General features: G+C 30.3%; 2 protein-coding genes across 2 annotated transcripts in view; one reads left to right on the top strand and one right to left on the bottom strand.

Moving 5' to 3' along the window:
- Positions 1-11,077, top strand: part of LOC108903524 (mitogen-activated protein kinase kinase kinase 7) — a 101,396-nt gene extending 90,319 nt beyond the window's left edge. The window contains exons 7-8 of the mRNA XM_018705743.1: positions 4,728-4,912; positions 10,610-11,077. Coding sequence (XP_018561259.1) covers positions 4,728-4,912; positions 10,610-10,840 — 416 coding nt within the window. The 3' untranslated portion in view covers positions 10,841-11,077. The remainder of the gene's footprint in view (positions 1-4,727; positions 4,913-10,609) is intronic.
- A 2,867-nt stretch (positions 11,078-13,944) lies between these two features.
- Positions 13,945-14,918, bottom strand: LOC108903532 (protein transport protein sft2). The gene is made up of 3 exons (XM_018705750.2): positions 14,680-14,918; positions 14,435-14,586; positions 13,945-14,284 (listed from the first exon to the last, which is right to left on the bottom strand). The coding sequence occupies exons 1-3, from the start codon at positions 14,860-14,862 to the stop codon at positions 14,014-14,016; spliced, it is 606 nt and encodes a 201-aa protein (XP_018561266.1). The 5' UTR covers positions 14,863-14,918; the 3' UTR covers positions 13,945-14,013.
- Positions 14,919-15,033: the final 115 nt, after the last annotated feature.

Raw genomic sequence — 15,033 nt, 5'->3', positions numbered from 1 at the left:
AAAAAATTCATATAAACATTGGTCCGCAGATGCATCGTTTTGAAGATACAGGTTGTTACACTTTAAAAAAAATTGCTGTTTCGTAAATATCTTAAATACTCTTTACCCAATTTTGTTGTAATTTGGCAGTGTTATTTGCAGTGTTAATGGACTAATTTAACTTCAACTTGATTAATTTTATTAAGTCCAGTATCATCCCGAGCGGTACCTTAATGAATATTTTTGACAAAAAAATGTAAGCTACTGACTTTTTTGTAATTTATATATCTTTCTGGATTAAGCAGTTAAAAATACAACTTTTTTGTCTCTCGAATGTTTTTCGTATTTTCGTTCGTGTTTTTTTGTAGAAAAAAATAAAATCCACTTAATTGCATATCCCTGGACTACACAAGAAACATGGGGAGAAAATAGGAAATAATTATAAAAATATTCGTTAAGGTACCGCTCGGGACGCCTCTGGACTTAGCCCCTTAACACTACAAATAACACTGCCAAATTACAACAAAATTGAGTAAAGGGTATTTAAGATATCTACCAAATAGCATTTTTTTTACAAAAGTTTAACACCCGGTATCTTCAAAACGAAGCATCTGCGCACCAATGTTTATATGAACTTTTTGTCTTAAAATCACTCAAATAATCGTCTGTTGAATTTATTGTACGTACTTAATGAACACCCTGCATATTAAAAAGGACGAATTTATTAATTTTAAATTATTAATACAGGAAATTTCAAAATATAAAACCAAACTAAAACAGCAGATAGGAAACATCTTAAAAAAAAATCATCTGAACTGATGTAAAGTTAAATAGTTACAGAATGTTTTTAGATTGAGAAATGGAAATTATTGTATCTTGACCTTTATTTAATATACAGGCTGTTACAAATACCAACCCTGCAATGTTGGTTGCCTAAGGTCGGCGGTCGCGTGGCTTGTAAACAGTTATGAAGGCTCTATATTAGTGCCTAGATACATTACCACAAAGTGCCAATGCGGTTCTTCAGATGTATATATAAGATCTTTCAGATGTTTTTAACGCCCTCTCATATGTATCTTACAGAACATTTTCGACTAGAATTTTTTTTACGATTACACTGATACAAAGTTTGATGGTAATGTGCCATCAACCGAATGTTTCGAATTCTTGAATCATTTGGAATGGGCGCGCAAATTAAACGCACAGAATCAGATCCACCCTGTCCACAAAATCACTTCTCTGCAGATTTTCCAAAATTTCTATTTCACTCTGTATAAATGTTAATACTTAACTCTATTTTTATTTAATAATGTAAATAAAAGTATCATGAACTATCCACATTGGAAAACATTAAATATATGTATTAGATCATTACTTGTTTATATTTGCTCCAAACCGAAAATGGAAAAATTAGTACTTATTTATCCTTTTCGTTGATCTTTCAACAGTTCTACGTGTTTATACAATATTATGAAAAACATATTTTAGTTTCAAACCGTGAGCCAAATACATGTCAATTTAATATTCTATGATCTATTATAGATTTTTCGTAATTGTTTTCACTATTTTTTTGAATATTAATTATTGTATAATAACATAAATTCATAAATATCAGAAGATCTAAAAATAGAAACTAACCTAAGATTTTTTTCAAAAACGACATGTATTGAATTTATGAAATATGTATGTAGACTTCAGAGCACACTTGTATTTTTGAATGTCTTTTAATAACAAAATTTTATTATAAATTACAAATATGAATTTTTTAATTTAACATTCATATTAACATATATACCTATAGCGGAATTACCTAAAGTATTATACAGGGTGTAACTTTAAGTGGGGGTCAACATTTGTTGCCCTTTGAAAGATTATACCGCCCACTTATATATATTTTGTCTGCTCTTTTTGTGTAAGATTTTTGGTTAGGCAAAGTTGCATAAGAATAATCCCTGACTGTCCCTTGTAACATAAGGGTTTATTGCCCAGTAGGCAGAGAAAAAACTCAAATTTAGCAAAATGGTTGAATAGAGAATTACAAAACTTTCAAAAAGTTATCGCATGACGTACATTTGTATTTAAAGAAAACATCGATGTCATCATCATTATCACACAGATGACGTCATATGTAAAAGAAATGTCCTGCAGAACGCACTTTTAAAAATGGTACGTAAATATTGACCTGTTTGAGGATTTTTGTCCAGTCATGAAATAATGAATTTATTCCTTTTATGTCCACCATGCTGTCCTATGGTATTATATTAAGCTATACAGAGTGCCTGGAAAGGTAATGTCAAAGGGGATATACAGGAGAGGTCAAAGTAGTTGTAGTACCTACTTCATAAAAAAAAATCCTATCGGGCTTTCTTCTGGAGTTATTCGCCTTCAAAGAAAGACGTTGAATAACAAATTCCAATTACAACTTCTAAGTCGTTACCATAACAACAATGAAATTTGGGCAATTAAAGTAACTCATGGTAATGTTCATTTCCAAGTTTAAACTGATATTCAGTATACCTGGTTTATATAGGAGCAAACAAAATTATCCATTTAAATTTATACATCTTTGACATCGTTGCCAAATTTGACATTTTTCTTTCATAGTTCGATTCCTCTTCACTTGGCTTAAAAGAAGTATACCATATATCAGTCGATATCTTGTACCGTTGTTGAGAAAATCGAATTTTATTAATATTAACATTTTTGTAAAAATTTTGGTTTCTTTGGATATTGAAATGACTGTCAACACATATGTATAATTTGCCATAAATCATTTCGACACCATTTATTGATTCAATGTCTTGGAAGATTTTAGCTATGAAGAATTTGCAGGTACTCATTTGCATATTTGAAATGACGAAAACCCCACGCTTTTATTCAGACAAAACACCAACAAAAATTTATCATTAATGTATGGATGGGAATAATTGGAAACTACCTAGTGGAACCACATATCATTGATAATGCTTTAAATGGAGATAAATATCTACATTTACAGCAAGAACACCATAACCCGTTATTGGAAGACGTCCCTTTAAATATTTGAAATAACATGGCTTATGCCCGATGGAGGGATCAGTCAAGGTAGTCCTTTTCCGCGGCCGCCTCGGTTTCCCGATCTTAATCCTACCAATTTTTTTCTTTGGAACCATCTTAAAAGTCTTGTTTATCAATCACCTATAAATAGTAGGGAGGAATTATTAAATCGCATTCGCATCGATTTCGAGCGATTTCAGAAAATGCATTGAAGTTCAAGGTGCATATATTGAACATCTTACTTAACAGTTCTCTTTGTTCTTTTAACTTTATAGATACAAATATATTTACAAAAATGTTAGTATCACATTTTTGATGCAATAAATTTATGTTGTTAATAAAGTTCGATTTTCTCAAAAACGGTACAAGATATTGACTGATATATGGTGTACCTTTTTATCTAGTAAAGTGAGTGAGCAGGTATATTGAATATCAGTTTAAACATCAAAATGAACATTACAATGAGTTAATTTATTTACCCAAATTTTATTATTGTCATTGCCTTAGAAGTTATAATTGGAATTCGTTTTTTAAACTTCTTTCTTTGAAGGCGAATAACTCCACAACGAAGCCTAATAGGAAAAAAATTTTTATGAAACATTTAGTACATCTATTTTGACCTCTCCTTCAGTTTTGACATGACCTTTCCGGACACACTGTATATTTCTTATAGATGTCATATCTTAACATACATAACTCTGTTCATTTTTAATTTTCTCATGGTTTTTTTTATATATACAGGGTGTTCTGAATGTCCGTCAGGAAACTCCAGAAGGTGATTCTATGGATTAAAATAATAGCAGTATGTAAAGAATTTTTTTTCGAATTGTTAATTGTTTGCAAATTACAGCTTGCCAAAGTACAATTTTTTTTATTTTTCTTTTTAAATAACATCTAATTCAAGTTCGATTAGTCTCTCATTTGGCACATCCTCTAAGTATATGAAGCTTGGACCAGTCAGAGAAAAGTTTCATTAAACGCCGCGAAAGGGCACTTTACCTAGAACTTAAAATTTGTCTACAACTTTTTCTGTACTCACACCAGAACACCCTATATAATAAAAATTTTTTGTCTGGTAGAAATAAAATGGAATAACAAACAAAGTAGTAATGATGACAAAATATGTAATTTTAACGCAGCTACAAGCAATCAAAATAGGAGTGTTATATTTTGTAATAAGGGATGAATATCCAATTTTTTCGTGTATGAACAAATCTCCCATTAGCGACGAGACAAACAAAAAAAGTATTTTATATCAATTTAAAAATGTTATATTTCCTATTATTTTATATTTTCTTGCACTAAGAAATTCGAAATTTCACAATTTTGACTGAAAACCTGAAGACTGAAAAAATTTACCCATATCGACTAACCTGTGAGAAAATCTTTCTTTCACATATTTGAGGAGAAAAAATACATTGTTAATACATTTTTTGCGGCATATGCATTTCTTATTCCTGTTAACAAGCAACATACTTGTTTATGTTACAGAAAGGATTATGTATATTCAGTCTGATAAACGCAAATTTTAAATTCTTCAAATAATTTATAAGCCAAAATATATCATCCAGATTTAGAAAAATTTTGCCATACTTTAAAACTGACTGACATTAAAAAGTTCCAGTTCTTACTCACTTAAACACGTTAGTTTTAAAATTCGTTTTAATTGAATAAAGTAAGTTATAAGAAACATTTAATGACTTCTTTTATAGGTACCAAAATCGAAGCAGGTTTACAAAGGACCAGGACAAGTACCACCCACACAAACCAAGATATTAGCAACTTGCTTCTGGAGTCCCTGGATCCACATCTCAGACCTGCCTCACCTGACTATTCCGATCCAAAATCCGTAGAGCTGTATGAAGAACATCAAAAGCTAGCTGAAGAATACTGGAAGGTAATTGTCTAAATATTCCTATTGATAATTCATAAAAATAATAGCATTTGTCTCAGTATAAGTCTGCGTTTATTTTTAGACTATTTTTAAAATTAAATAAACACTGCTCTTTCCTTCAAATATTGGAAAATATTTCAAAGCGTAATGATTCTTTATTACTCTTATTTATAGTGCTATTAAAATCTCTTTTATTATTCATTCAGTCAACACATTTTGATCCTATCTCGTAATCGTAACTGATGTTTTAATAAGATAATTCCAAATATGGTTAAAGATTCTCCAAAATACATATATTGTTGTTTTGTTTGTTTATGTCTCAAATTAGTAAAAAAGTTTAAAATAAATATGTGCCTGAAAACATTTTGTTTTCGAGATACAAGGTATAAAAAATTAAATTAAAATATATGGTTTATTTTAAGTTGCAAACAATACCTAATTGTAGATATTATTTTTTTTATTATTTGTAAGATATAATTGATGTAAGATTTGTGAAAACCATGTAACATCATGAATATAAAAAATATTTTCACTAACGCAGTTCTTGGAATTGGAATGTTCTCTAATAATCCTTTATTTATTTTTATTTCTTTTTCTGAAAAAATAATTTTAGAATATTAACATAATCACTCAGCATGTGCGAATCGTTTAAATCGAGTTACCTAAAATTGTTCATAAAAATTCATTTAATAATAATAAAGATATTTTTTCCAGTACTGTATGAATCATATCTGAAATAAATTTGTTAGATGTGACGTTTATATCCATGGATAATTACAGTTTAGTATAATAAAAATAATCAAAATAAGTAAAACCCACAAAAATTTTATGTTAGGTACTTAACGAAATCATAACATGGTATGTATATTTTTTTTGAGTTTGTGTACATGAAACATCATGCTAGTCATACAGCAATTTTTTTATGGGTGTTCAAGTGCAAAATATATTGACCTATTTTTCTTTCTCTAAAAAAAGTTGAATTAAACTTGATCAAGTTTGTTAAGTTTGTTAAAAGCAATTAATAATATAATATTCATACCTACATCATTGTTTTTAATTTTGCATAATCACTGATATCTTCAGAAATGGGTAATCAACACATACAACATTCAATGTCCAATAACAGGATTATTAAAAAAATTAAGTACCTACATCCAAATCTGTAGTCATACTATAAACTAAATAAAAGCGTCTTTTACAATGAATAAATTAATTTAGCCCTGAAAAAAATTTTCAAATAAACTGAAATAAAAGAAACATTTACTAATATTAATTATTTAATTCCTTTTTCTGTAACCAAGACTTACATACAGCTGTATAGTTTGATTGTAATAAATTCAAAATTTTAGCTAGCAACTTTATTATTTTTTAGTTAGGTTAGCAAACTTTGAACCACATTATAGTTTTATTTCAAACTAAAACTAGCCAAAGAGTAAAAAATATTGCCACACTTTAAACAATGTTTTAATGAATACCAAACAAATAGTTAAATATAGATAAAGATTAAAATTAAAAAACAACCCTAGCCTACAAGGTTTTAAAAAACGTATGAAGCAGTATATATTGGATGTCAGAAACTGATATATTGTGATACTTAATGTAAATGTAGATGATATATAAGTTGATGTTGTCATGTAATAGACATATATATGTGTGTAAATGTGAATTGATGTGTACGTGATATATGTATTGAATGTCTTATATCTTGAGAATACTTTCTTTTAAATTGTAACACATTGTATTGTGTGAACCAAAAAACTATAATGCCTGTTATGGATGCTTGCATCCCCTGAGGCATCATTTGGTAAATAAAAAACAAATAATTGAAAAAATAAGAAAACATCACACTATAGGTAAGACCTCAGAAATGAATCATATCAAAATTTCTTATGCCCTTAGTTATTCGATCATTGATCTCTGCTGTATGAAATCCACATTACCATATATATTTTGACATGCTAGAGACAATATTAATAAACATATATTTCTGAATGTTGGGCAATGGCTGTGGATATCACTACTCTTAATTTGTCTAATCTCATGATATGGTGACGAGAACAAAAGATAATTGACTAACTGCAGTTTAAAAGTTAGAAAGAACAGCGAGAGTTAATAATGAAATAAAGTAAAACAAAATATGTAATACTATAATACTGATACAAAAGACCAAAGACCAGACAAATAAGAGGAATCATGCTAACAATAGAAGGAAAACACAGTAACTCATAATAATGAATAAAAAGATGAAATACAGGAGCAAATAGGAAAGGGAAATAAATATGGGAAAGTTGCTAAATGTAATCTGGTCGAAAAATATCATAATTGTAAAAAAGGGGACCTAGAGGAAAATAATAAATCCTGTTGTTATTGACACGAAATTTTTGAGAGAAAAGTACTGAAAAAAATATATGTAGGGAAGAAAGTAGGTGAAATGTAGTAATGAGGAACAAACGGTGAGCTGAAAGAATGTATACAGAACCATCCATAATTAATATAGTAAGTGGACAAAGAATAATGTCACAAGATGAGAGACAATCAAAACTAGTTCTTGCAGAGGGGATAGTAGGTACTACAACAGGGTTTGTAGCGGCCTGAAAAACCGGGAATCCATTATTCTTCATAAAGAAACAGAGAAGAGTCGAGGGAATTTTAAAAGAATTCATGAGTCAGAGAATTTGACGTTTGCAACTGGAAATTTTGTGAAAGCAGGCCCTGGGTTCTTGAAAGAGAAAACTATTTGTGGTTTTGAATCTTTTTGAAAAGAGATTCTTTGGGTATAAAAAATACTATGGAGTCCAGTCTAAAAAAAGTTTAATGCATAAACATGAACAAGTGACCTTGATTTTTTTTAAAGTCGGGGAAAAACCTGGAAAAGTCAGAGAATTCTATATTAGTTTTGAACTATGAACCCTGTACAAGGAAAATAAGGAGATCCCAAACCAAATAGTTTCAAAAGATGGGAAGAGATCATGAAGAAATGGGCATAAGAGACTGGTAAAGGAGAACAAAAAGTAAAATTGAATGGAGAAAAATATGCAACCAAGACATGTTCTGCTTGACCCGCAGTGCTGAACCTATACAATGGATTTAATTTCCCATTAATGAGAATAGTAAGAACTGAAGTATACTATTGCTATACAAGGTATGGCTATAAAATAACCGGATTAATGCTCTAAGTTTTTATTGAAAAAATTATACAATAACAATGTTATCCCCTTCAATATATTCTCCTCCCTGATCCATACACTGCTCCTTGTGAATCTTGTTGGAAGCAATGCTGCAAGTCCTGTTCCGATAGCATGTTAAGGAGCTCCGTCACATTTGTTTTCACCATATTTACGGACTCTAAACGGGTTCCTTTTAAAGCAGACTTGATTTTGGGGAATAAAAAGGGGCGAGATCTGGTGAATATGGTGGATGTTCCACCACGGGGGTGTTGTGCTTCGTCAAAAACTGATTGACAGACAGCACGTGTGCCAGAGCTTGTCTTGATGGAGGAGCCATGACTTGTTCTTCCACAGTTCCGGCCTTCTTCCTCTCACCTTTTCCCAAAAGTAGGTCTGGTTTACTGTCTGACCTTCAGGCACCCAATCGATGTGAACAATCCCTCGGATATCGAAAAAATAATCATCATCGCTTTGAACTTAAAAAATCCAATATTATAAAAATTCTTCTGCATATAAAAGGATATTCCCTCTTTCTTTTTGTCACCACCTACAGAACCCTAATCTCCTAGGTTTATCTTCCTCCCTCGAGCTCAAGAGGTGTGCTTTTTTTCACCTTATAACATTTGAAACCATTTTTTGTAATATCCTTCTTGCACTGTCCTCTAAATTGTAGTTCACTTCAATCTCTCACTGTTTTGCTCATTTTTCCTATTTACATAATTTAAAATTCTGTAAATAACAGCTGAATTTATTAGCGAAGGTTTTCTACATTCCGCAAGTGCTTGAATAGAATTGAAATTGCATTGATAGTACAATACAAACATATTACACTTCTCAATATGTCAAAATATCTTTATTATTCAACATTTTAGTTTTTCTACAGTTAACTGTAACAATTTCCAAACCAACAGTTATGTATAAACTATAACAATACACGATTTGTTAAATAATGACATTACTGGGATAACACATTTGTTTTCATAGCGTGCTACATTTAACATAAGCTTGTAACATTGTCTGTGCAAGAACAATGTTGAAGGCTCAGCTTTCTCTAAAGTAAGAAAACAATATTATAATAATGTATGTATTTTGCTTAAAAGAAGTACATTATATTTATTAAATTTTTTATAGTTGACACAACAATTTCTATGTTAACACAAAAATGTTTACATTTTTTATACCAAAATTATAAAAAATGTAATAAATATAAAAGATACAGGCAACATGTAGTATATCGCAGGAAAGAGGGAAAAACAAGCAATTTTTTATAGCCACAGCCTGCTTCGATAACAATTTTTTTTTTTTGCCCTCTTAGGGGGTGCAGCAAATTACATACGATATTTTGAAAATCTGTTTGCACTAGGTGAAAGATATCAATTTTGCCATGAAATTTTATTAAAATAAGTTTTCTCTTAAAATAAAAAAGTTAGACGGCCCTAAAATTTCAGTACTTTTCCGGTTTTTTTATGATTTCTCATAAAGTTGGTCATGGATCTCAAATTTGTTTTTACGAGCATAAGCCTCAAAAAATGCAACAAAAACATATAAAGATTTTTGACATGCGTCGTATATTAAGCGAGATTCATAGGAGTGGCCCTCTTATAGTAGACAGCCTGTATATGCAGTAGGCTTCTAGATATACTTCCTAATGCAACTATGTATGATGATCTAGAACAGGAGTCGGCAAGTAATTTTAGGTGGAGTCCAGGTACTTTTGAAAATATTTAACAAGGTCCAGAAAAAAAGCTCATATTCCTTAGTAATTTTTTATTTTAATTTGCACTCACAAAATAATATGAAAAACAATAGATAGTCATATTTGTATTAAAAAATCAATGGAAGAAATTATATTTGCAGTCTTGAGTCAGTTTTTTTTACTAACCTACTAACCATTAAAAAATGATCAAACGTATTGTTATCTATAGAAAAATATATTTTTTAAATAATTTGAGTAAGTATACTTTCAACAAAATTTTGGCGGTCGTTTTTTACCTTCTGCGGTCCGGATCTGGATCGCAGTCTGCCAGTTGCCGACCGCTGATCTAGAATTTTCGAAGATAACTTTTGGATTTTCTTTTATAAATCTGGTTCCGTAGCCTTAATCAGCATCACTAAAAACTCGTGTATTTTAATTATATTAACTAAAAAGTGCAAAAGGTATTCTTTGGAAATTTCTTTATTTGATTCATAACTTTAACACCCTGTATCTCTAAAACAAAAACCAAAAAGGTCAATTTTTTTGATAAAGAATTTATTCCTGCCAATTTTGTATTTAAAATAAATTACCTTGTACTTTAATTTTTTACAATGGGTAGTTTACATCTATTTATATTAACAGATGTACGAAATTTTGTACTGGATAAGCATTATGCATAATGCACAAATAATCGCGTTGTTTATAATATACGTATCGAAAAATGAATGAATTTTATTAAGTAGAGGGTTAAAGGGATCCACTGTTTGATTGATGTGCTATTATAAAACATGTCATTGATTTATTTTTAAGTATTTAACGAAAATTTATTTTTATTAGGTACAAACAGAGCTAGTAATGATGACCCAAAAGAAAAACCAACTTTTAGCCGCAGAGGCAAAAGACCAAGAGAGACAGATGCATTTGAAAGCCCTCCAAGAAGAAAAAGAATCTTTAAGGCTAGCGAGGGATCTCTTGCAACAACAACGAGAAAGATCCTCAGCACCTGGTAATTCCTCGAGAAATTCCGGGGATGAATGGGTTATCGTACCTAGGCAAGAAGAAAGATAACTTTTAAAAAATCACTTAATACTTGTTTTAATGTTAAGTCTATTTTATAAGACAAATAATGTAACAATGTCAATGGTACTTAAGAAAAAGTACCTGTCATAGCATTTTATTTTTTTGTTAAAATAAGATGCATTCTTTAACTTACCATGAATTTTAAACTGTATATTTGTAAAATATTTTTTAAACTGATATTTTAAAGTGTGATTTATAGTATTTTTTATGTATATATAAATTATGTATTAGCAACGAGAATTTGTATTGTTTTTCCTATTTTAAAGTCAAAACTTCCATTTCATTATTTAAAAAGAAATAAACATTCTGAAAAGCATGTGAATATAAGACTAGAGTGGGCTCGGAAAAACGACAATGGTTTGGCCGGCATCATCTCCAGACAAAAATCCCATTGAAAATGTGTCGTTATATGTTAAGATGTAGCCTAACGGAACGTATATATTCACTATTAAGCAGCGAGTTTAAAAATTAAACAAATATGATATTCTTTACTGCGGAAATAAGCAGAAACTTTGGTCGAAAGTATGCCAAAACGGTGCCAAGCAATAATTAATAATGAAGGAGACTGGATTAAACTTTAGGTAACTGCGCATTAGAGAATGCAGTCTGCGATTTGTTTTAAGAAATAATTTTCATATTTGTCGTTGTATTAGTTCAGATAAACAGCCGTACTTTCTTGTTGAACAGACTGTATAATGGATTTCTTATGTTGAATGGCAACAAAAACTTTAAATGAATTTTTCGAGAAACCACCTCTTTTTTCAATCAATGTCTTGAAATTTTATACAAAGTTTCACAATACATAAATCAGGAAACATCGCAGGGATTTTTCGATTCTTTTTTTTTAATGTTCGACAATTATTAATATTTTTTAATTTCCCTATGTTGTTGGCTATGTTTTATTATATAGAGTGTTTCATAATAATATGTCTTTATTCAGGGGGGTGAATCTGCGCATGATTTTAAGGGGCTGAAAAATTAAGTAATTGTCAGTCAAAATGTATGAGACAATTTTAAAATTCAGTTTTTAATCTAGCGAGTCACAGAAAATTATTTTTTATTCTAAACTGGACAGGGTCCTTAATCTAAAAAAGATCAGTGGAAAAGACCATACCGGAAAAAAGTTTGAGGAGCTGAAAAGAAGCCCAACCCCAGAAAAAGTATTACCCTGAAGATCATGAGAACTATTAGGGCTAATGACATAGATAATTTAAGTTTGCCTATATTCCAAATTTGCGCTACATATCTCAAAAATTGTGGGATACAAAGAAAAAACAGAAAAATTATTGAAATTTTAACACCCAGTACCATGGTAACGAGCATTTACGGACATGTTTATATGAACTTTTTTACTTAAAATCATGTGCAGATTCATCCCCCTGAACAAAGACATACTGTTATGAATCACCCTGTATATCAGAAAATTTTTATTTTCTATTTCAAGACCATCCGTTAATAAGAAACCCTTCTGGCCATACATCCCTCTGAAAAAGAGGTGTCATGGCTTGCTATTACAATTTTCACAATTGTTTTTTAAAAACACAAGAAACAATACGTAGGTAACAAGATTGTACACCACACGTAAACAAATTACGTTTAATAAGAAAAAAAAGCGGTGAATAGCTATTATTTGGTGAAGGGCTGAATAAACAGAGCCCAAAGTGCATAGTAAATATGCGCTACTCCCACTCCATCTTTCACTGCTGCGCAATAGTAACCATGACCACTGCTGTAAATGCTTTATAGATTTAGGGGCGAGCTATGATTAGCACACTTATTCAGTGTTTTTCAAGTAAATTTTGCAAGTCGAGTTAAATTTCACATTACAAATTTAAAACATTTCCTTTTTAATGTGTTTCATAAGGCTAATCTATTTAATTATATAGATAACACTGTAAACTAAATTTTTCTAGGAGAGGCGGCACCCCACCCCCCCGCACCAACCGCCACTGGTTTTAACAGTTCTTGCAAGGCTTCAACCTTCAACATAATTTAGGTAGACATGACTGTCTCCTAAAGTGTGAATCAACTTGCCTGGTTTCAATCCTGTAAAATGTGCTATCCTATCAGTCAGCAGCGCATGGTACTCCTAAACCCATGTCAATCGATCTCTGATATAACAAGACAGCTCATCATTTGTGACAGAACTGTAGAAGACAATGGCATGGAGATAAAGCCATTTCGAGAATATCAACAGGATTCCAAGCACAAATTATTATACATCTATCGTTTGATCTTGTTTTAATTGTATTTGGAAACCATACCCTAAATCACCTCATCTCTATCCTTAAGACCCACCGAATCTAGGAATTGATTTTTCTCACAAAAAGTAATTGAAAAAAGCAGAATAGACTCATTATACAAAAAAATGTTGAGTGCATTTTCCCTATATTTCAATAGGTAGTACTTTAAATAAAACTACCTAATTATATTTGAATTTTTTTCAATACTACCTAAATTTTTCCGCCCTCTCTGATATGGAAATCAAGAGCAGCAACCGGATGTATATTATGGTTTACTTTTTGTTTTTATGAAAATAATAACACTTTTACAAAAAGAACAAAACTTCTAACAATTACTACAAATGAAATTTTTACCATTTTTTTATTAAAAATTTTAGAGAACTGAAAATGCAATATTTACATATCTGCCTCATCTTCCTCTGAAAATTTCATTTTTAATCCTCTGTCAAAAATTTAATTGAACTGTCAAAATCTCTCTCGTAGTAATAGTTAAATGTATTGTTTTCAAAGCCATCTTAGTAAGTGAAAGTTACCGTTACGACACATTATCGTAATCAGAAATATGAACCAAATTCATTAACATGAAAATTCAACATAGTGGCCTCATAAGGAAAATAGTGTCTTGATTTTAATGTTTAAAAACCCCTAGGTTTTCATTTAACAAAATGTAAACAGAAATTTTCAATTTCTCATAGATAACTTAAATTAAATTTCTCTTCAACTGAGCCCTTCAGGGTGTGGCTCAAAAAATTGATACTTGATATAAGTACAGTTTGAAACATTTAAAGGGAATTTAAAATTAGTTTTACTTGAAATTATTTAATAAAAAAAATCTTTAAATATGTACAAAACTTATTGAATAAAAATATTGCCTTAAACGATTCATAATGTATAATATAAATTAAGTTATCACAAATACTAAACCGGTAAGGTATTGCCAACTGATCTGGAAAACATTTTTGAAAAAAATGAAATACCAGCTGTACCTCCAGGAATATTTACTATCACAGTCCAAAGTAATGAGATAATTTGGCCTGCAGCAAAAAGTACAGTGAAAGGTGTACTTTGCAAATGCAGCGCGCAATATAATGTAGCAACTAAAGTTCCTCCATATGTCAAAGTAAGTAACAGTCTTTCCTTGGCAAACATGTGCTTCAAAAAGGCCATTGGACCCCAAAGAAAGAAGAAGCTAGAACAGCAAGAGATCATGTAACAATATAATTTACTTTTATCTATCAGGTAAACATAAAATGTACCTCAAACACTGCGCTACAACACTACGATAAACACTATTGTGTATTATTTATAGATTAAAATGAGATGAACAGTCTAAACTTACCTCATTACAAAAAATGTACTCCCAAACGTAAATAGCAGAGCAAATTTCCTTGCTTTAAACAACAGCACAGGGATGTACATTAAAGATATTGAAAAACACAATATACCCATTCCAATACATAGTCCAAATAGTGCAATTCTTTGAAATCGTGACTACAAAAAAAAAGTACATAAACTCTCACTGAAAATATAAAAAACTTATTGATATAAATGTATCTTAATATTATACTATTATATTTTACTAACCAGACTAGGGCAACATTGCTTTTTTGTTTCCCTATACCATGTAGCCTCTTCTTCAGGTTCTTCTTTTTTAAACCAGCCCGAAATATTAGGTTTTTGTATAACTGGCATTTGTAATTTGAATGACTTTTTTTGGTCGCTCTGGAGAAGTAAATATTCATCCAAATCTTTTTTTAAATCAACCATTTTTCTAATTAACTTTTTAATCCTTTATTACATCAAAACTGAAAACATCATCATAAAACGTCAAATTTTAATTTAGGTTATCCAAAATCGAAGACAAAACTCATATTGTAGAAACCTGTAAATTTGGTATTTTGAACAGTTTGTCAGATACATAAATTTACGTGATAAATG

Source organism: Anoplophora glabripennis, unplaced genomic scaffold, assembly GCF_000390285.2.
Source record: "Anoplophora glabripennis isolate ALB-LARVAE unplaced genomic scaffold, Agla_2.0 scaffold94, whole genome shotgun sequence".
In the NCBI taxonomy this organism is placed as follows: Eukaryota; Metazoa; Arthropoda; class Insecta; order Coleoptera; family Cerambycidae; genus Anoplophora; species Anoplophora glabripennis.
The sequence above is the reverse complement of the archived record's forward strand: the minus strand, read 5'-3'. Positions and strand labels throughout refer to the sequence as shown.

Coding starts and splice junctions, on each gene's coding strand:
- LOC108903532 (XM_018705750.2), bottom strand. CDS start 14,862: ATGGTTGATTTAAAAAAAGATTTGGATGAATATTTACTTCTCCAGAGC. Junction 14,587..14,679: donor AGCAATGTTGCCCTAGTCTG/GTTAGTAAAATA, acceptor TTTTTTTTGTAG/TCACGATTTCAAAGAATTGC. Junction 14,285..14,434: donor AGTACATTTTTTGTAATGAG/GTAAGTTTAGAC, acceptor TTGCTGTTCTAG/CTTCTTCTTTCTTTGGGGTC.